Raw genomic sequence first — 19,296 nt, 5'->3', positions numbered from 1 at the left:
CTTTCTTCTGCCCTCTCCTCTCTACTTAAGCCCATTCATTCCGGGGTTTCTCCATTGAATCTACTCCAAATTCTACCTGTGCAGCTTTCTCGCGGCCAAATCTCAACACCCACATCTGCAAAAAGCAGTAACACCTGTCTAGCCTACCCTGCCAGGAGTGCGGAAAGGGTGGACTGTGAGATATTAATTTCTCTCACTGATGGTTACTTTGGAGTCCTTTTTCCCCTACTCTTTACGATAAAAGAAATAGTCCTTTCCGTTCAGAAACTTGCCCCCTCGAAGATCCTTAGCTTCTCCCAGCCATCCCCACCCGCTCCAACTTCGCTTTGAGCCTGCGCTCTAGCGACGGCCCCCCAGCCTTTGCTTTCTCACGTCAGCCGCCGCCCTTTGATGACGTAAATCTCCTGCGCCGCCGAGCAAGCACGGCGCGCGTGAAGAGGCTCCGGTCCCCTTTTCCTCACGGATTCCGGTCCCCGTGGGTCCCCTGACCCGACAGCATGAAGGAGACACCACTTTCAAACTGCGAGCGCCGCTTCCTACTCCGCGCCATCGAAGAGAAGAAGGTAAACGGCCCCCGGGTCGCGCGCCGCCCGCAGCCTTCCGGCTTGGACGCGCAGACCTGGCCCGCGCAGGCCCGGGAGCCCCTGGAGGACGGGCTATGGCTCCAGAGGGTTGTTTCCAGGCTCGAGTCACCCCAGCGACTGTCAGCGCCCGGGCACCTGGTTTCTTCCTTCCTATGGGGGTCGTTCGGATCCCACTTTTCTCCGGGTGTTTAGCCCAGGGTACAAAGTAGCTACTCAGTAAATATTTGTTAAAGAAATAAACGAATGAACATTGTGCTTACAGCGGCTGGATGGCAGACAAACCTATGATTATAGGAACATCAAGATTTCGTTTGGAACAGATTATGGGTGCTGTGTTGTGGAACTTGGGAAAACAAGGTAACAAAGGATTCAAATTAGATATACGCTCAATAGGGAGACGTTTAAAAGAACCTTATTGACTCAGTTGTTTACAAAGCACCCAGAAAATCTGAGCAGTACTTTGTTTAGCTGCCAAAAATAAGCATATTTTCTTTACTGCAAGATTTTTTTGTTTTATAGTCACACTTTAAGGTTTTCGTTGTAAATATGTTTTGTCACATGAGTGTTACATAGTTCTTTCTGATCTCTATAAATCGTATATACAGCACTGAATTTCTTTCCAGCACTGAATTTTTTTCCAGCACTTCTCATTAAGTAGGTCCTACTTTCCTCTTTTTCCTGGGTGACATGAGATTTAGGTTTTTAATATTCATTTGGAAGTTGTGAGGATATTGGTCAGATAATGTTAGTGAACCATGCCATGTGAAAACTCTTAAGAAATCTCAAGTTTTTATGCCTTCTTGTATCAGTAAATATTTGTTTTAGAAAAGAGAAGGTCATTGATTTTTTTTTAAAAAGTCTGGGAAATAGTCAGTATTGTAATAAGAGATATTTTTTCCCAGTCATCTCTTTGGGTATGCCAATATGTGTTTTATTTCTGTATATATTCTACTACTGCTATACATGTAATTTCAACTTCTAATGATATATGGTGCGCAGTGTGTTATTACTCAGAGTGAGATTGGAACTTAGTTGTTAGCTGTTTTGGTTTTCTTTTTTTAATTGGAAGGGAATTACATTTAGTTAACAGATTTGTACTTTATCTTTACAGAGTTCTTGGGCAGGTTTCCTGTGAACTTGTGTCTCCAAAACTCAATAGGGCGACAGAAGGTATTCTTTTTTTTAACCTTGAACTCTCTCAGATGGCTGCCCCAGCTTTTGAACCTGGCAGGTATTTAAGTCTTTTTTCTTAAGCCGCTTTAGCTAGAGGAGAACCTAACAGCAGTGAGCTATTGTTTTAATGCCTGGTGTTATACTTCATGACGTTAGCCCGTTCCTATTTTCATAGGCAGTCAGATCTCTTGGTGAAGTTGAATCGACTCTTGGAAAGATGTCTAAGAAATTCGAAGTGTATAGACACTGAATCGCTCTGTGTTGTTGCTGGTGAAAAGGTGGGGAACATGCCCAAAATTCTTAATCTTAGGATGAGCATTGTTGATTCATGGATCCCTCTGTATCTGATTTCCTTCTCAGAGCTTCAGTTAATTCAGTTTTATGCTGGCCCCCTTCACTTCAAATGTTTCTCAGTGCTACCCATAAAACTTGGTGTCATCTCTCTCTGTAGGAACAAAAAAAATTGGTGAAAATAGCAACTTGGATTTGTGTAAAATGTCTTATTGGAAGCATTTGTAGTTTTTCATATATTCTCATTTATTTTCTTATATTATTTAAGTGAGTTGATAGAAGCAGGTAATCTTTTCCTTTTTTATGGATAAAGAACTGAAGAACAGATTAAATCCATTTGGATAGTGACTTATACAGGGCCACACACTGAGTCAGTGGTAGGCTGAATGGGAAATCTCACTCTCAGTAAGTTGTGCTACACGATGATATTAGAACTTTATTCTTGATTAAGGTATTTAACCATCTTTTTGACTCCAGAGAAGCCACTTACTTAGCCTTTCCACATTCCATGCTTGAATATGAAACCTCGTATTCGCATTACTTGTAAGGTGAGCATAAATATTGTCAAGTAGACCTAAGAGTTTGAGGTTTTTAAGTTAGAAGACACAATAAAAATATGATTAGGCTTGGGGTTAGGGAAATCTTAGTATTAAATGTAGAGTGGTTCTGTTTATTTAGAGTATATATTTTGTTGTCAAATGACTCATAGAACGCTGAACTATTGGTATTTCAGATGTTGGTCTTGCTTAACATTTTTCTAAATATATTTTTGTTTTTACAATAGGAGTAACTGCATGTTTTAACAGCAAGAGAAAAATTTGCACACAGTGTTTCTTTTCCTTATAAATAGCCACTGGTTGTGATCAGTTAGGTTTCATTTTTGTTTTAAACTCACAACTAGGTTTGGCAAATACGTGTGGACCTACATTTATTAAATCATGATGGAAATATTATTGATGCTGCCAGCATTGCTGCAATTGTAGCCTTGTGTCACTTCCGAAGACCTGATGTCTCCGTCCAAGGAGATGAAGTAACACTGGTAAGCTCCCGTGATGTGAGCCAGGCTCCTTCCTATGAGTGAATGAGTATCCTTGGTGTGCAGACAACGTGTTATTAGTGAAGTCTTGTAGAAGGCAGTTAGGTATGTTCTAAAATTTGTTCATGAAGCAGAAACTACATGTGGTCAAAATTGCCTTTGGATTCTCTTAAATATCCTGTATAGAAGTGTCTGTCAATAAAAGCATTCCCTAGCCTGGTTTTCTAGAATAGAACTAGGTGACTTCTTAGGATTGAGCATTTAGATGAAGTGGTTGGCTTATGTTTAGGCTCACATATGTGAAAAATACATGATTTTTAGCACAATCAGATACTTGTGCTTACTTTCTGGCAAAAGTCCATCAGAAACACCTGGAAGGCTTGTTTAAACATTGCTAGGCTCCACTCTCAGCGTAGGATGGGGGTAGGCCCTACGAATTTGTACTGCTAACAGAGTTCCCAGGTGATAGTGGTGCTGCTGATGCGAGGACCACATTTTGAAAATTGTTGACTTATGCTATTTACATTTTCTTTCTCTTTTGTGCTGACTATGTCAGTTTATATAAATTATATGCTAGAGTAATGAAAGTGCACTGTGGTGGTAGTTTGATCCTGAAGTTGCTAAAGGAAACATCAGATGCCAAATTCTCTAAGCAGTCATTCACGATGCTGCTTTTAGGCATTAGACTCGAGCAGGCTCTTTAAAGACTTAGAGGTAGGGACAGAAGTTTATTAACAATAGAGACGTTTTCCTTTGGAGAAGGGAGTTGGTATAAGGAAGAAAAAAAAATAGAGTGCAATTAGTAGACGAAAAAAAGATATCAACTAAAAAATAGTAGAGAGTTATTCCTGGTGGTGATGTAAAATGGTACAGACATGTTGGAAAAGTTTGGCAATTTCTTAAAAAAGTTAAGTGTAAACTTATATGGCCAAGGAATTCCATGCCTGGGAATCTACTAAGGAGGAATGAAAGTCTCTGTTCACTCGAAGACTTATGTGAATGTTCACAGCAGCATTATTCGTAATAGCCCCAAACCCGAAGCAATCGAAATGTTGATCAGCTAGGGAATGGACAAACAAAATGTGATGTGTCTTTACAATGGAATACTATTCAACAGTAAAAAAAAAACCAAACTATTGATATATACTACAAAGTGGATGAAACACATAAAGTTGAAAGGAGGCAGACACAGAAGACTACCGACTGTTTGATTCTACTTCTATGCAATGCCCAGAAGAGGCAGATTTATAGAAACAGAAGTAGATCACTGATTGCTTGGGGCTGGGAGTGGGAGTGAGAACTCACTCCAAACAGGCTCAAGGGCATTTTGGGGGGATAATGGAAATGTTAAAAAACTGGATTGTGACGATAGTTACGCAACTATAAATTTACTAAAAAGTGAATCCTGTACTTAAAATGAGTGGATTTTATGGTATGTAAAGTATACCTGAATAAAGCTTTTTCACCTGTGCATAAAGTTTTACAGAATGTGAGTGGCAAAGTCAAAGAGGTAATTATAAAAGAAGTTATTTAGGTGCTTACTGAGGAGTAAAGGAACTTAATTTTTTTAATATTTTATGTCAAGATGATTTTTGTATGTTCCTAACTTAGTGACTGTGATTACTGAAACATTTGTTTTCAAACAGTATACACCTGAAGAGCGTGATCCCGTCCCGTTGAGTATCCACCACATGCCCATTTGTGTCAGTTTTGCCTTCTTCCAGCAAGGGTAAGTCTCATCCTTGTCATGGGCCGAAATTATAAATGCAATTAGGAACGTTTTTGTTCTACTCAAATGTGCCATGGACAAATGAACAAACCCTTCCTTTAATATTAAAGCACCTCATAGTTCTGTTCTTTCTTTGTAAGGGCATTAGTTGGCAAAGAGCTTTCTCAATAGAAGTGACAAACTTTTCTATAATGAAGAGACTTCACAGTGTGTTTATCTTTTCATGGCATGCTTACAAATTTATGAATTTACCACAACTTTGTAGTGTCTTATCTTTCCTAGAGATGTACAGGTGTTAAGAGAATTGTATGCTAGGCTCTAATTTGGGAAAATGGGGTGAGAATTACTGTGGATTACTGGAAGACAGAGCACTTTGGAGCACATTAGAGGGTGTCGTTATAGGAGCAGGTCGAAAGGAATGGTTCACAAATGGGGAAAAATCTAGTTTATTTCAGTTCTGCACTTTCTTCACAACTCACTGCTAATTCCTCCCATAACAGAGAACCTGGAGTCTTAGGTCCATGTAATGGTGTCTTTAAATGAAAGCTTCGGCCTTAAATCTCTTTAGAAACAAAGGGAGGTATAAATAAGATATTTTAACAATTTTATGAATAAGAACTAGAGAAAAACTTTTAGTCATTGTGTAGAATTTCATGAGAGGAAAATCGACCAGCACTGTCCAGTAAAAATGCAGTGTGAACCATACATATAATTAAAAATTTTCCAGTAGGTACATTAAAAAGGTAAAAAGAAACAGGTAAAATTAATTTTGATTTATTTTACTTAATATATCTACAATATTAATATGTAATCAATATCTTAATTGTTCATGAGGTATTTTACGTTCTTTTATTTCTACTAAGACTTTGAAAGCCAGTATTTTAGACTCATAGTACATCTCAGGTTGGACTAGCCGTATTTAAAAGGCTCAATAACCACATGTGACTAGAGGCTAAGATTGGACAGTGCAGAAATAGACTATTTTTTTAATGAGCCATTTGCAGAACCTAGAAGAACTGTAGAGTACAGGACATTAGGAAAACTTTAAGGGTAACCAAATTAATGTTATCTAAGTTTTTATTAATGAGTCACAAGTGATTTAATCAGAGTGATAACATTAGGTTTGGGTTATAGATTATTTAAATAAAACCAATATGAACTTAATGTGATTTTTACTATAATAGGAAGTGATATCCACTTAGCGTTCATTTTGTGTCCATAAAAACAGTAATTCTCTTGTCTCTTTTCCCACTAAAGTGACTCAAATTCACAAGCTCAGATCTTTACTGTGTTGACTTTATTAATGCCATTTTTTAAAAAAAATCCATTATCTTAAAATTGTCTGACAAGCATTCAGCCTCAGATTTGTTCAGCTCCATTTAACGTTCATTTCAGAACATATTTATTGGTGGATCCCAATGAACGGGAAGAACGTGTAATGGATGGCTTGCTGGTGCTGGCCATGAACAAGCATCGAGAGATCTGTACCATCCAATCCAGTGGTGGGATAATGCTGCTGAAAGAGCAGGTCAGTGCTTTGATTAATATTCCATTGAGATAGGTCTGTTTTAGAAGGTTTTTCTTGTTTTTTGACTAAAATCCAGCAAGGATATTTTCCATGATTGATGCTAAGATGTGTTAGAATCTGGTTTCAGTCCTGTCAGTATGCTCTGTTACCTGGTGGCTACAAGGTATCCTCCGTCCTCCCCGTGGCTCCCATGTATCGCCCTCCAGAGTCTAACCAATCTGGATAGGGGAACACTGTTTTTCTTTGTGATGAAAGAGGTTCATATCCCTCTCAAAAAAAGAAGTGTCAAAAAGTAGAAATTAGGTAAAAAGATGGTTTTACTCTTAGAATTCGGGTACTATAAGCAGTAGTTCTCAAATCTAGCTACTTAGCAGATTCACATGTGGGCTTCTAGAAACTAGATTGCCGTATAATATATAGTGCAGGTAGTTAAGAGCAGAGAAACTGCTTTAGTTGCTATTCCAGTTCTGCCTTCTACTAACTGACCAGTTTATCTGTAAGATAGGGAATAATGTTAATGTCGACCTTTAGAAGAATGTAAGGATAAATGGATATGGATATATTGCACTGTATAGCATATATTAAGTGTGCAGTGAATGTTAGTTTCTCGTCATCATCATTGTCATTATTAGCAGCATCACGACCACTACCAGATCCTCATTTCCAGAGGTTCTGATCCATTAGGTCTCTGAGGCCTTGGGGATCTTTGCTTTATAAAACCTTCCCAGGAGACACTGCACGTCTTGAACTAGTGCTGTGGATCCCTCACACAGAGAGAAGTGAGTGCATCCCTGAGCATATAATGTATGCAGTGCTATCTTTTACCCTGTCAGAAAAGTTTTTATGTCTGTTCCCTTAACATGGTAGTCCTTCAAATATTTTAAAACTACTCTCAAATCTTGCCTTAATTTGTGTTCACATTGTATTATTTTCATATTTGAAAAAAAAGTCAGGCTTATATAGGTAGGAAAACTAATCTTGTGTTTTTAGTTTTGTTGAGAATGATATTTGGTTTGTTGTCTTTAAATAACAGAATTCACTTTTATAAATAGGTTTTGAGATGTAGTAAAATCGCTGGTGTGAAAGTAGCGGAAATTACGGAGCTAATACAGAAGGCTTTGGAGAATGACCAGAAAGTTAGGTAAGTTTAATTTTGCTAGAACTAAATGGTTCTTTTATAGATTTTTCTGTTATGGACCTTTCTTGCATGAAGGTAACCATATAATTTTCACACTCAATCTTTCCTTATCTATTAATTTCAGTTGGATATACTAATGTTCTTTGAAAATTGATTGAACTCTGTTATATTGTATTCCAATTTAAACATAATCTGTATTGAAAAGCCACATATTTTTCTGTAAAAAAAATTAACATTTTCTTAGGAAAATCAATAACTCAAATTAACGGAAAGCACACACACTGGAGTTGATTCCCATCTCTGCTTCTTACTGTGTGACATTAAGCAAGACCTATGAGCCAGCACTTCAGTGGCATCTTCTATAATGTGGGATGTTCATGCCTACCTGGTAGGGCTGGTTTGAGGATTAAAGAGTAATATACTTTAAGCACTAGCATGTGCCTGGCACATGGTTCAATAAATGGTAATTATAGGAACTTTCTGTTATTTCTCTTGATAGGCATAATTAATTGGTGAGGTTAAGTTAGTCAAATAACTATTCCAATAGTTCTCATCTGTCAAAAGGATAAAAGAGTTTCCTTTTTTTTCCTTCCTGTCTTCCCTCCTATCATACCCCAACTCCCTTCCCGCCCCCAAAAAAACCCACACAGGAAAGAAGGTGGAAAGTTTGGCTTTGCAGAGTCTATAGCAAATCAAAGGATCACAGCATTTAAAATGGAAAAGGCTCCTATTGATACCTCCGATGTAGAGGAGAAGGCAGAAGAAATCATTGCTGAAGCTGAACCTCCTTCAGAAGTGTATCTTTAGTGGGTGTTTTTCAGAAACAAGAAGATTCATAACACTTTTGGCATTATTAGGGCTTTGTGACAGGTCTACATCCTGAAATTTGTTTTCTGAAACACTACTTTGTTAGAGAAAATATTTCAGATAGAAGACAAGATAATAATGAGTCATATTAAGTCAATGGTGTAACATCTACCTTCTCTTCAGCTATCCTACAAAAATGAGAAAATTCTCTATTTTAAGAACCAATTTACAGCATTTCATTTTTCTTGGGAAAATTGTTCTTTAATCTCAATGGCATGGTCAAGCACACTTTATACACTGTTACACTGTTCTTGAAATTACTTATTCAGCCATTCACCAAATTTGTTATTACAACTAAAATGCTGAGAGCCACTGCCTCTTGGTATTTCTCACCATTGTGTCCATAAAATCTTACCCAAGTTACAAATTTTATTTTCCTTCCTCATTGTTCAGCCATCCATCGTATAACTAGGAAGGTTTTTCCTAAGAATTTGTGGCACACTTCAGTCAGTCTTAAAAGAAGAAAAGTCTCATTTTCATCTTTTTCAACACTACATTAAATAGCAATGTTTTTGTTACTTAGTTTTCTTAACTTGTTAAGTGTCTCTAAACCTGTGCTATGGACTCCTGGAACTGCTCAAATTGGAGAGGGAATAGAAAACTCCTGGGGTGATCTTGAAGACTCTGAGAAGGAAGATGAGGATGAAGGTGGCAGTGATGAAGCTATCATTCTCGATAGTATAACAATGGACACTGGAGTAGAAGTCTCTAATATTGGAAGCCAAGGTAGGTGATACGTTATTGCTTTTATGTAGTATGTCTGTGTGTGTGAATATATATATATATAACGTATGCCGTATTTTAGGGATCTTATTTTTATATCAGCAGTTCCTTTTTTAGAGGAGCTAAATATTTTGTGATTTAAATTTCAACTAAACTGTTGAGGCTATCTGCAATATTAACTCCAATTCTTTCCCAAAAGAGTATGTTTATCTTTTTGGTGTAGTGGTACTCTTTGGTATGTAAATGTAGTGGTAATTTTTAATTTAAAAAGTTTTGTTCCTTTTGTATATATATCTGGGCCAGTTTTAAGGGGATGAGTTTCTTGAAGACCTGATTCCTGCCTATTTTTCCTTTGTATCATTTCTAGACTTAAAAAGCCCATACCGTTAGGTGTATTGGAGTAGTGCTGTCCAAATAGAACTGTTTGCAGTGTTAGAAATGTTCTCTATCTACTCCGTCCAGTATAGTAGCCACTAGCCACATGTGACTATTGAGCACTTGAAATGTGGCTTGTATGACTGCAGAATTAAATTCTAGGTTTTATTTAATTTTAGTTAATATAACATTAAATAGCCCCATGTGGCTACCATATTAAACAGAACAGTATTAGAACATACAAAATTCTAGAAGTACCCGGAATACTGTGGTCTTAGATGTTCCTTGCATTCTGAAAGCTGTAGAACTGGAGAAATTGTTTTTACCTGTGGATATTTTTACTTTTCTGAAAGCCAACTCCGTGCTTAGCCCATACTACACAATAATCATGAATTTTTTTCTTATGTAGTAAAAACAGAAATCTTACAAGGATGGAGTTAGGAACTAGGCTGGCAGAGAACTAAAGGATGCACTTAGTAAATCTGGCTGAGAAAATAGTGAAGGTGATACCGTTTAGGTGTGTAATGCACATACTTGCCTACCTTCAAGAAAGGAAGTTATTGCCTATAAACATTACTGAGAGCCTACTGGGGTGTTTTGTAAAGAAAAAATCCCCATTGATTAGGACCTTTATTCAACTTTCCTAGTGCTTATTTCTATCGGGTATTATTCTTCCAGACCTTGTTCCATGTATTTGTTTACTACATATTCACTGATGTAAGCTGCTTAAACACAGGGACTGTGAATGAATCTTTAGAAGGTTTTCCATGTTATTACATATAGATCGCCACATTTTTTAAATGCTGCATAGAATTCTCTAGTGTTGAATGTAACTAGTTGGCTTAATCATTCCCTTATTGATAAATGTATATTATTATCTTATTAGTATTACAGTGCTACAGTGAGCATTCTTGCATATGCCTCTTAATATATTTGTGAAATATTTTTCTAAGATTCAGAGTTTAATAGACATTCAATTGCTGGTTTAGAGTAATATTTTCAACTGAGTAATGAAGATGAACCTAAGATAATTGGGAGGATGGAGCAGGTAAAGCCTTTCTAAAGCTATGAACAAGGGATGAAAACTAATTGAAAACTCAAAATATAAAGAATTGATATACCAACAACCAGCTGGGAAAAGGGTCAATTCACTTTTTATATATATCATTAAGGTTCAGGAGAAAAACAGGCAAAAGATACAAAGTAATCCTCGAATACAAATGGCCAGTAACATCTTTTATGGCCAACCCTGGTAGTAATAAAGGAAATAAATTCAAAGCAAAAAATAAGATAGCACTTTTTGACTACTATATTGGACAATATTAAATACCAGTATTGGCAAGGGTGTCTAGGAAAATGGGTTCCCTCACACACCATTTCTTGGAAAGTAAATTGGAACAATATTTCTGGAGGGACTTAGCAAAAATATCTTTTAGAGTCTGTGTCTTTGATGCAGTAATTCTGCTTCTAGGCACTTTCCTTCCAGTTTTGCTTCTAAGAGAGAGGAATTAAAAATTTAGATCTCCAACATTAGCAAATTCTAAGATAAACTGTGTTATCTTCTTAAAGATTTTTCTCTGTAACTTTTCTATCATGACATGTATCAGATGATTGTAATTAAAGAATTTTTAGGAAATAAAGTACACATTGCTTTTCAGAGCTCTAAGGAGTTACTTCTGGAAGGAAAGAACCAAGTAGATCTGTAAGCCTCCACCTAAAGAGTAACGTGGGCTCTCTGTGGAAATGGAGTTTTAGAACTGCTGAAATAAATCCTTGTGGAAATTTTCCAAGAGCCTACTTATATTGCTTTCTTAACATTTTCTTAAAGATGCCCCTATAGTACTCTCAGACAGTGAAGAAGAAGAAATGATCATTTTAGAACCAGACAAGAATCCGAAGAAAATAAGGTAACAAATTTCTGGTTTATTTCAAATGTATATACATACTCAAGACTTTCAGAGGCTTGCTTTCTGGTTTATTCTCATCTTAGGCTACTATAAACAAAGACGTCCCTTTTTCATTCTTCATGTGGTTTCTTCAACCTGAGATTTATAAATATTAGGACCTAATTCTGTAAAGCTGGATGTCTTTCAAAGTTACTGTATTTTACTCTCATAGTTGGCAAATGTTACATTCTACTGGAAAAAAGTAAGTAAGGCCCCTTGTTTTGGTGATCCAAAATTTAACAAGGAAAGTCGTGTGAGTCTGGTAAATCATCTGTGGAATCAGCTTCTAGTGCTAATACTGTTAGTAAATTGTTAATTTACTTTATTCACAGAACAAAGACCATCAGTGCAAAACAAGAAAAAGCACCAAGTAAAAAGCCAGTGAAAAAGAGAAAAAAGAAGAGGCCTGCTAATTAAAGCTCACATAGTTGTATATTTGTGTATATAACTATTAAAAGGGTATTTATTCAGTGCTAACAACCTTGGGTATTTTTTTATTCACAAATCCATTATAAAATCTAGTCCTTTTTTCAACAGTCATACATTGCTTAAAGACGGGGATACCTTCTGAGAAATGAGAAATGCATCCTTAGGTGATTTCATGGCTCTGCGATACCAACTGATGGGACCACCATCATATATGTGGTCCTTCGTTGACGGAAATGTCGTTATGCAGTGCATGACTGTATAGTTTTTTACATTATGCTTTAAAATAAATGTTCTGGAGAACTTCTTAATAGGTTTTAAATAATTGTCATCTTGGTTAAGTATAAAAGTTGATGAGGAATGAAAAAGCATTTTCATAGTGTATACAAAGGGCTGAAAGAGTCTTGGATCATCACAACTGATAAATAAGCACAGATTTATTATGTCCACATCAGCAAATTGGTCCAGTTGCTTAGGAAAATGAAGTCAGAACTTTTGTCTGTTTTCCTAAAACTATTTTTTAACTTTAGGAGAAGCCTTCCCAGTCCCCATTCTATAGTAAACTAATTTTTCTGAGTGAAATCTCAAAGTCAAAGTCAAATTTTTATCTCAAATTAAATTTGACTTAGAAACCAAGTTTTCCAAATCAATTTATTATTAATTCTTATTCTTATTATCCTGACAGCTGGCATCATTAATACTTTAACAAAACCACTTAAAATTAGCCAAATATCTAAGATAGTTACATGTACAAAAGATATACAAATTAAAACCATTTAAAAAGTAATAGATACCATAATTTGTACTTGACCATAACTTCTGTATTCAGAAATGATTGTAAAATTAAACCTGGGATAAAAACTGTACATCATATACTTTGAGTGATTTACATCTTAAGGCAGTCTTTCACTGTTACACGTTTAGTGTATCTGGTGGGTTGAGGAGAGAAACACCATGATACCTGTAAGTAGGGAAGAAAAATCCATTTTTAGCAAACATTCATTGGGTGAAGGTCATGGAATAATGTATATACTAAGAACTCAAAAATGCTATTTCTATATGATTGAGTTAATGGTTATAAAATCATTGTCTGGTCCCCAAAATATGCATGCATGTGCCATTCCTCTCCTCTCTTCTCCCTCAAATGCAAGAAAAAGCATTAACTGCAACCTATTCAAAACACATGGCCTGCTAAGAGAGCAGTTTCCTAAGGAGGCTGTGCCTGATGTGTGAATCCTATAATAAAGTTAAAATGTCAAGGAACTCTGAACCATACAATAGCCCGGGAAAGCAAGCTGCTTTAATGTCTTCTCATGTTAATACTTACTTTGAACTTTTGTACTTTTCTCTTATTGACTGTTGTGCGTGGTGTGGCGCTCTGAGGTAGGTCTGGTGAAGGTCCAGGAGACAAGGCTTGAGACTTTGCAGGGTGTACCCAGTCTTCTGTGCTAAGGATTCAGGCTACAGGAGGAGTAGAGGAGACCGGTGTTTGCTTTTAGTAACACGTTAAACACGACGAGTTAGTAGTTGGCATTAAGCTTGAGGTTTGTTAAATTTCAGTACTGACACCTCCACCTAACATATCTTCCAGTTTTCTCAAGCCATTATTCTGTCTCTTTTATGCTGACGTTGATCAATTTTTACTACTTTCCCTGCCAGCAGCAGGTCCTATGGCCCGAATTCTTTAAGCACACCTTTCAAGTGCAAGTAATAATTAAGCTTTCTACCTAACAAACGTGCTGTTAAATAGGTAAGACACTTTAAACAGAGCAGATGGTTGAACGGTTTTGCCAGGTCAGTACATCAAGTCAACCATCAGTGGTACAGGACAAATATTTAACATCTGGCACAAGCGTTTAAGTCACAAGGTAGATGTGTGAAGACATCGTAATACATACCCAGCTTTGTCCTGTGACCGTGTAGAGTGCTAAATGAAAGGCCGCTCCAGCAATAACTGACGGCAAATACTTTAGGTATGAGTCAGCATCTATCAAACTCAGCTCTCCCAAAAACTGGAATGAGAAAGTGAATATACCTTATGAGCACAAGAGCCATGGAATTCAAACCTCAAATCCTTGCCTTCTGACTGAATTTTTTCCAGTCTTTCAGATTGGCTCAATAGCAACCATAGAAAAAAATTTCTACAGCGGCATCTGTAAATAAATCCACTATCTTAGTGTTTTGCTCCATTCTCATCCTGTATTTTTTCCCTCTTTTAGTAACTTTTAAAACGACCTTTCTGGCTACCATTTCCCAAGACTTCCTCCTCGTGCCACCACTCCTAGTGCTTTCCCAATTTATATTACCTTTTGCCAATGGCAGGCTTTCATCTGTACTGCAGCATTAATCTGTCCCCAAAATACTGAATCCCTTGACCAAAGCGGTATAATGAAACCAGGGCTTGTCCCTAATCGTGACCCAAGAATCTTCATTCAACAAAATGAAAAGAACTTACCATTGCTAAACTTTCAACTTTGCTGTTTGCAGACTGCTGGTGCAGAAAGTATTGGGTAAGAAACTGATTGACTGTCGGTGCGGCTAAGTCAAAAGCAAGGACTTTCAAAACTAAGTGCTCCATTCTCAGAACTTGTTTCTTGGTATAGGTATCATCTGTAATGTACACAAACTCTGCTACTTCTGGGGGGTATATTTCTTCAAACTTTCTACAATGAGAAAAGTTTTAAGTAATCAGTCCTTCTAAAAGAGAAGCAAGCTTGTTTATCCCAATTCTGAAATCCCTTTAGCAGAATACATAGAATGAATCCAAAACCTACACTCTCCACCAACTGCCTGTTTCCACTGACTGGGTAAATGCTAATTGAAAGACCCAAATCAATAAAAGGCTTTTGAGATATTTCTCCCAGTGCAAAGGAAATAAATGAGAGGCTAGAGACTTCCCAAAACGGGAACGATGCCAGAGTTCACCAACTGACTGAAATTTTAGGAAATTTTCTTAGAGAAAAATAAACGTTTTATGTTTTAGTTTTTAAATTTAGTTTTCATGTCTTAATGGGAAGATAAGATTTTGCTTATATGCCAGAAAGCACTTTTTAATGGAAGGAACCATATTTTTAAACTTTGTAATCTGGTACTAGTGTATTAAAATGTAGACTGTCTCCAAGTTCATTCAAGAAGGTACTCTGAAATCCAGATCTGGGAAAATTAATGTTAAAAAAGTTTCATACACACCGTCACCCATAAAGGAGTCACTGACTCTCTGCCTTGTGTAGTATGTTAAAACGTCCCACTGTTAAAAATCATAATTTCTTCCCTACCCGAAGGGTACTCATCACTTCTAATCCAACAAACCAAGCTTGACTTACGAGGCTAACAGCATAGCAGCAGTGCCCACAAGCTGAAGTTTTCCTCTCAACACGGACATCGATGAAAGGAACCTATCAATGTAGTTCACAGCTAAATGCAGGGTCTCATTTTGTAGTTTATATTCTTCTCCTACTTCAACTAACCAGTCCACAAGGATAGCCCTCATACTGTTAGTGATGTCTGGCTGTTTCTTCATGTAACCCACTTTAGGCTTACATTTAACCTGTTGAGAGAGTTACTTAGTATAGTGTTAAAATTGCAATTAGATTCTTCCATTAACAAAGATGCTAGGTGCTAGAAACACAAGTATAGATTAGAGTAATTTACTAGCAGTTAAAAAACTTAAAAACATAATCCTCTCAATTTCATTTCTCCAATTGAATAAATAACAGTATAAAAAGTGGATACAGGAGCCGGCCCAGTGGCATAACAGTTAAGTTGATGCCCTCGGCTTTGGCGGCCCAGGCTTTGCAGGTTCAGATCCCAGCATGCACCTATGCACTGCTTGTCAAGCCATGCTGTGGCAGGCATCCCACATATAAAGTAGAGGAAGATGGGTACGCGTGTTAGCTCAGGCTAATCTTCCTCATCAGAAAAAAAAAAAAAAGTGGATTCAGAGATTCTTTACCTCCATTTCCCTAAGGTATGTGTGAATATCCTCATGGTAGTCTGGTACTTCATTAACACTTACTGGCTTTTCATCTTCCGATACAATTGACATGTCCATATTATGTGGTGACTCTAAGAGAATTCAAAAGTGTGATTAAGTTCATTGTTTAATTTTCCATTTAATAGGTAAAAGTGATTGCCCTTGTAAGGAGTCCCATACTACGAAAGCATTTACTTCATCCAACTAAAAAGGGCTCTTCATGACAAAGTTCAGAGAACATTTCACACTGGTTTTAGTACATCTGTCCACTTAACTTTGGAACAATTTGAGTTAACAAGAAAAAATACTGATAGGCCACTAACAAGAAAATGAGATCGAGGATCAGGCCTTATGTTAAAGTATCATTCATCTTCCATGAGAGAGGAGCAGATGGCACAGTAGATCTGTTAGGACAGACTGAAAATCCAAGTTTTGAGATAATATCTAGGATTTGCCCTCAGAGTTTGCAGACCCCAAAATCAGACACATTCAAAGCATGATCTAGGCAATAACTAGAAGCAGGGCTAAGAAATGTGTTGATGAGAAAATTGGATTTGTTATGGGCAGTTCAAACAAATTAACACTACAATCAAGTTATTCATTTTTTGTATTTTTAAATTATCTTTTGAAGCAAAGAATATCATCCATTATTCTTTTTACTTCACGGTGCACTGAGGTTAAAATTTGTTGCAAATTTTAAATAAAAACACACAAATTATTTTATTTCCAAAGGACTTTCCTTCCATTCCCAGACTACCTCTCATCAGTAGAAGTAAAACTAAAACTAGATTGGCTTTAGTGAGCTGTCCAGTGACTCAACAAGCCTATGGTAAAGAAGCAGCACAAACTGTGGGCACAGCTGTCCATGGCAGCTACTTCATTTTACACGTGGTTAAGTGCAAACAGCCACGGTTCGAATATTGACTCATAGGAGGACAACATCCCTCTCTGGTATCAGATGATCACTCAGACCAGTTTTACAGAAAAAAATTTTAAACCTGGAAAAAATTTAAAGCTAAAATAGATCTCACAATATTTAAAGCTGCATCCTCAAATAGCATTCTCTGAAGTGGTATGTACAAAGTGAGTCTTATGAATACAACTGAAATTTATTCTCCCAATCAAGCAAACATTTCCAGGATCAGATTAAAATAAGTGTTTGAGATTTAATTAAACTGATGTGATTGGCAGTGTACCAAAAGGACCACCTGATTAGGACTAAGTCACACCCTTTCTAAACATGTTACATTAAACCTATAACACTATGTAGTAAGGATCAGGTAAGATAACGTCTTGAAATGTGAAATATCATTAATCCAATCTGTTTAATAATTATAATTACATTGATTCAAAACAGATGTTCTTTAAAACTTACCAAAACTACCATCCATTGGATAATCAAGAGGTGCCAGTGGTTTTCTTGGTCCAGGCAAAGTAATAGCTGAATTCAAAGCCAGGGCATCTTCGCATTCTGTTTTTTTAGATTCACCTGGCCTCTTCTGTGGCTCCTCTTCTGCTTCATCCACATGAATGGTAAATGCAGGCTGTTTACTGTTTGCTTTCCAGGGAGGAACAGTGACATGCTCATCATTTATAGGAAGATCTTTAAGTGGAGCAACCTAAAAACAAATGAATAACTGGCTTTGAGCCTATTAAATGGACTTTTGCTTTCTTCCCTCATGGGTCTCAGCCTCTGCTTTTACTCCCAAATACTCTATCAGGAAAATTAAACTTTCTGGGGCAAAGGCAAGGAAGTTTGAGTAGTCGAAGAAAGAAGGGATGTTCTAATTTATCACAGGCATTCCTACGAAGGTTACAGAAAGAGTCATACTAAGTGCAATTATGCAAAACTAATCAAGGCCACACGATGGGTGGAGTGGCAGGCCGAGAGATGAAAAGTTTAGGAGAGATGGCAAAAGTGTTGGTTCACCACTTTCGCCCCAGGGTGGAGCAACAGAGCAAATCCGGTAAAATGGCGGAATTTACCAAAAGCAAAGTATTTTTTTATACCATTTCCTAAAGTAGAGGTAATCTCTTAACCATATGGGGAGGAGAAAGGGGGTCTGGGTCCTAGAGCAGTGCCTGAGGTTTAAAAGCAGAGAGGAAGGCACAGAGGTGTGCAAAGACCACGCTTATGTTGTAGGGCTTGGTTTGACCCATTATAGAAAAATACTTCCAATAGAGATCAGACAGGCAACATAATGCACAGTGCGGGCAAGGAAAGTGATGGGAGAAACTACCACAGTGGCATCCCATGCCAGGAAACCAGGGATCAAGGGGACTCCAGACCCAGGCCTCCTTCTCGTCACTCTCCTCTGCCTGCTAAACCCATGCAAAACTCCTGCTTGGCCCACCCTCCTGCAGTTCTCTCTTTACCCGTCGCGTTTTGGGCCTCTGCTGCGGAGCTGGACCGCGAGGGTGCCCGGCCTTTAGTACCGCCAGCCCGGCCCGGGTCCGGGGCTGCTGGGCGGGCCCCGCCTTCTCGGGGTTGATGTTCTCCTGGTCCTCCTGGAGCGCCGTTTGCTGCAATGTTAGCAGCGCCGAACCCGCCTCGCGGGCCGCAGGCCCGGGCGCGGAGCTGCCCAGCATCACTGCTCCCGGGGGCGCGGCGGGATCAGCCTGCGGCGCCAAGCAGCGTGCACTCCGTCCCGCCGACCGACCGCGCCGAGGAACGCTCCAGCCGTAGCCGCCCGCCGCAGCCCGGGCCAGCCTGCCCGCCCGCTTGTGATCGCGTGGGACCGGAGAAGTTGCGAAAGGCGCACACAGGCACTGCCGGGCGTGGAGAGCCAAAGACACACCGGGGAAGCAGCGAGCAGCCCGCCGGAGCGGCGGCTGTTCATGCAGTTCAAGTATCCCGCGACTATTGAAATGGACCAATGAACAGGGCCGGAGCCCGTGACGTCACGAGAGGCGACGCGGTCGCAGGCGAGTGAAGACGGCGGCGAAGGCAACCGAGCAAGGGCGGGGCGGAGAAACGTCGAACGGCGGCGGGAGAAAGGACGCCTGCGCGGCCGGAGGGGCGGGGCCTGAGCTTAGGGTGACTTTAAACGGAGTCACTAGGCGGGCTCAGGGCGAGCGCTGTTTCTAGGGTAAACTGAATTCAACTTTATCAATTACTAGTGGGCCGCCCCAGCCTTTAGCCCTGGGACCACCAGGTAGCGTGACTGACTTGTTTCCCAAGGTCTAAAGTCTTCACGGCCGCTCGCTGGCCTGGTGTCTTCACGGCCGCCGGGTCATCCGCTCATCTGTTCCCGGGAGGAACGCTGGGCACACGTCAGACGGCTGTGGTCTGGATTCAGTGATGTGCGGAAATCACTTAACGCGCGGCTCACGCAGTAACTGGCACTCAAGTGGCAGACTATATTAATGTCATCTTACCATTTAGGGGTTTCTTCAGTCTTAGGCTTGTTATTTTTCCTAATGAAGATGCAATTAATTTAAGGTGCCACCTTGAACCACTTTTGATATATATCACAAATAGGAATGTACTACAAGAAATTCAACTAG

At 38.7% G+C, this 19,296-nt stretch overlaps 2 protein-coding genes across 2 annotated transcripts; one reads left to right on the top strand and one right to left on the bottom strand.

Annotated features, from left to right (window-relative positions):
- The first annotated feature begins 331 nt into the window (after positions 1-331).
- EXOSC9 (exosome component 9) lies at positions 332-11,870 on the top strand. Its single transcript, XM_001503119.7, has 12 exons — positions 332-563; positions 847-941; positions 1,696-1,815; positions 1,933-2,035; positions 2,950-3,087; positions 4,731-4,813; positions 6,209-6,341; positions 7,394-7,482; positions 8,130-8,276; positions 8,888-9,072; positions 11,273-11,351; positions 11,723-11,870. The coding sequence occupies exons 1-12, from the start codon at positions 498-500 to the stop codon at positions 11,805-11,807; spliced, it is 1,323 nt and encodes a 440-aa protein (XP_001503169.1). The 5' UTR covers positions 332-497; the 3' UTR covers positions 11,808-11,870.
- CCNA2 (cyclin A2) lies at positions 11,348-19,206 on the bottom strand. Its single transcript, XM_023636619.2, has 8 exons — positions 18,166-19,206; positions 17,165-17,408; positions 15,769-15,881; positions 15,140-15,363; positions 14,272-14,479; positions 13,715-13,828; positions 13,144-13,277; positions 11,348-12,777 (listed from the first exon to the last, which is right to left on the bottom strand). Exons 1-8 carry the CDS (start codon positions 18,376-18,378, stop codon positions 12,729-12,731), a joined length of 1,299 nt encoding a protein of 432 aa, XP_023492387.1. The 5' UTR covers positions 18,379-19,206; the 3' UTR covers positions 11,348-12,728.
- Positions 19,207-19,296: the final 90 nt, after the last annotated feature.

Source organism: Equus caballus, chromosome 2 (genome assembly GCF_041296265.1).
Source record: "Equus caballus isolate H_3958 breed thoroughbred chromosome 2, TB-T2T, whole genome shotgun sequence".
Classification (NCBI taxonomy): domain Eukaryota; kingdom Metazoa; phylum Chordata; class Mammalia; order Perissodactyla; family Equidae; genus Equus; species Equus caballus.
The sequence above is the reverse complement of the archived record's forward strand: the minus strand, read 5'-3'. Positions and strand labels throughout refer to the sequence as shown.

What these genes read in the sequence shown, in the direction of transcription:
- EXOSC9 (XM_001503119.7), top strand. Translation starts at nt 498, where the DNA reads ATGAAGGAGACACCACTTTCAAACTGCGAGCGCCGCTTCCTACTCCGC. An exon ending in TAATGCTGCTGAAAGAGCAG is followed by an intron (nt 6,342 to 7,393) that starts GTCAGTGCTTTG and finishes TTTTATAAATAG; the next exon opens with GTTTTGAGATGTAGTAAAAT. An exon ending in GAGAATGACCAGAAAGTTAG is followed by an intron (nt 7,483 to 8,129) that starts GTAAGTTTAATT and finishes AAACCCACACAG; the next exon opens with GAAAGAAGGTGGAAAGTTTG.
- CCNA2 (XM_023636619.2), bottom strand. Translation starts at nt 18,378, where the DNA reads ATGCTGGGCAGCTCCGCGCCCGGGCCTGCGGCCCGCGAGGCGGGTTCG. An exon ending in CATACCTTAGGGAAATGGAG is followed by an intron (nt 15,364 to 15,768) that starts GTAAAGAATCTC and finishes CTCTCTCAACAG; the next exon opens with GTTAAATGTAAGCCTAAAGT. An exon ending in AAGTTGAAAGTTTAGCAATG is followed by an intron (nt 13,829 to 14,271) that starts GTAAGTTCTTTT and finishes TTCTCATTCCAG; the next exon opens with TTTTTGGGAGAGCTGAGTTT.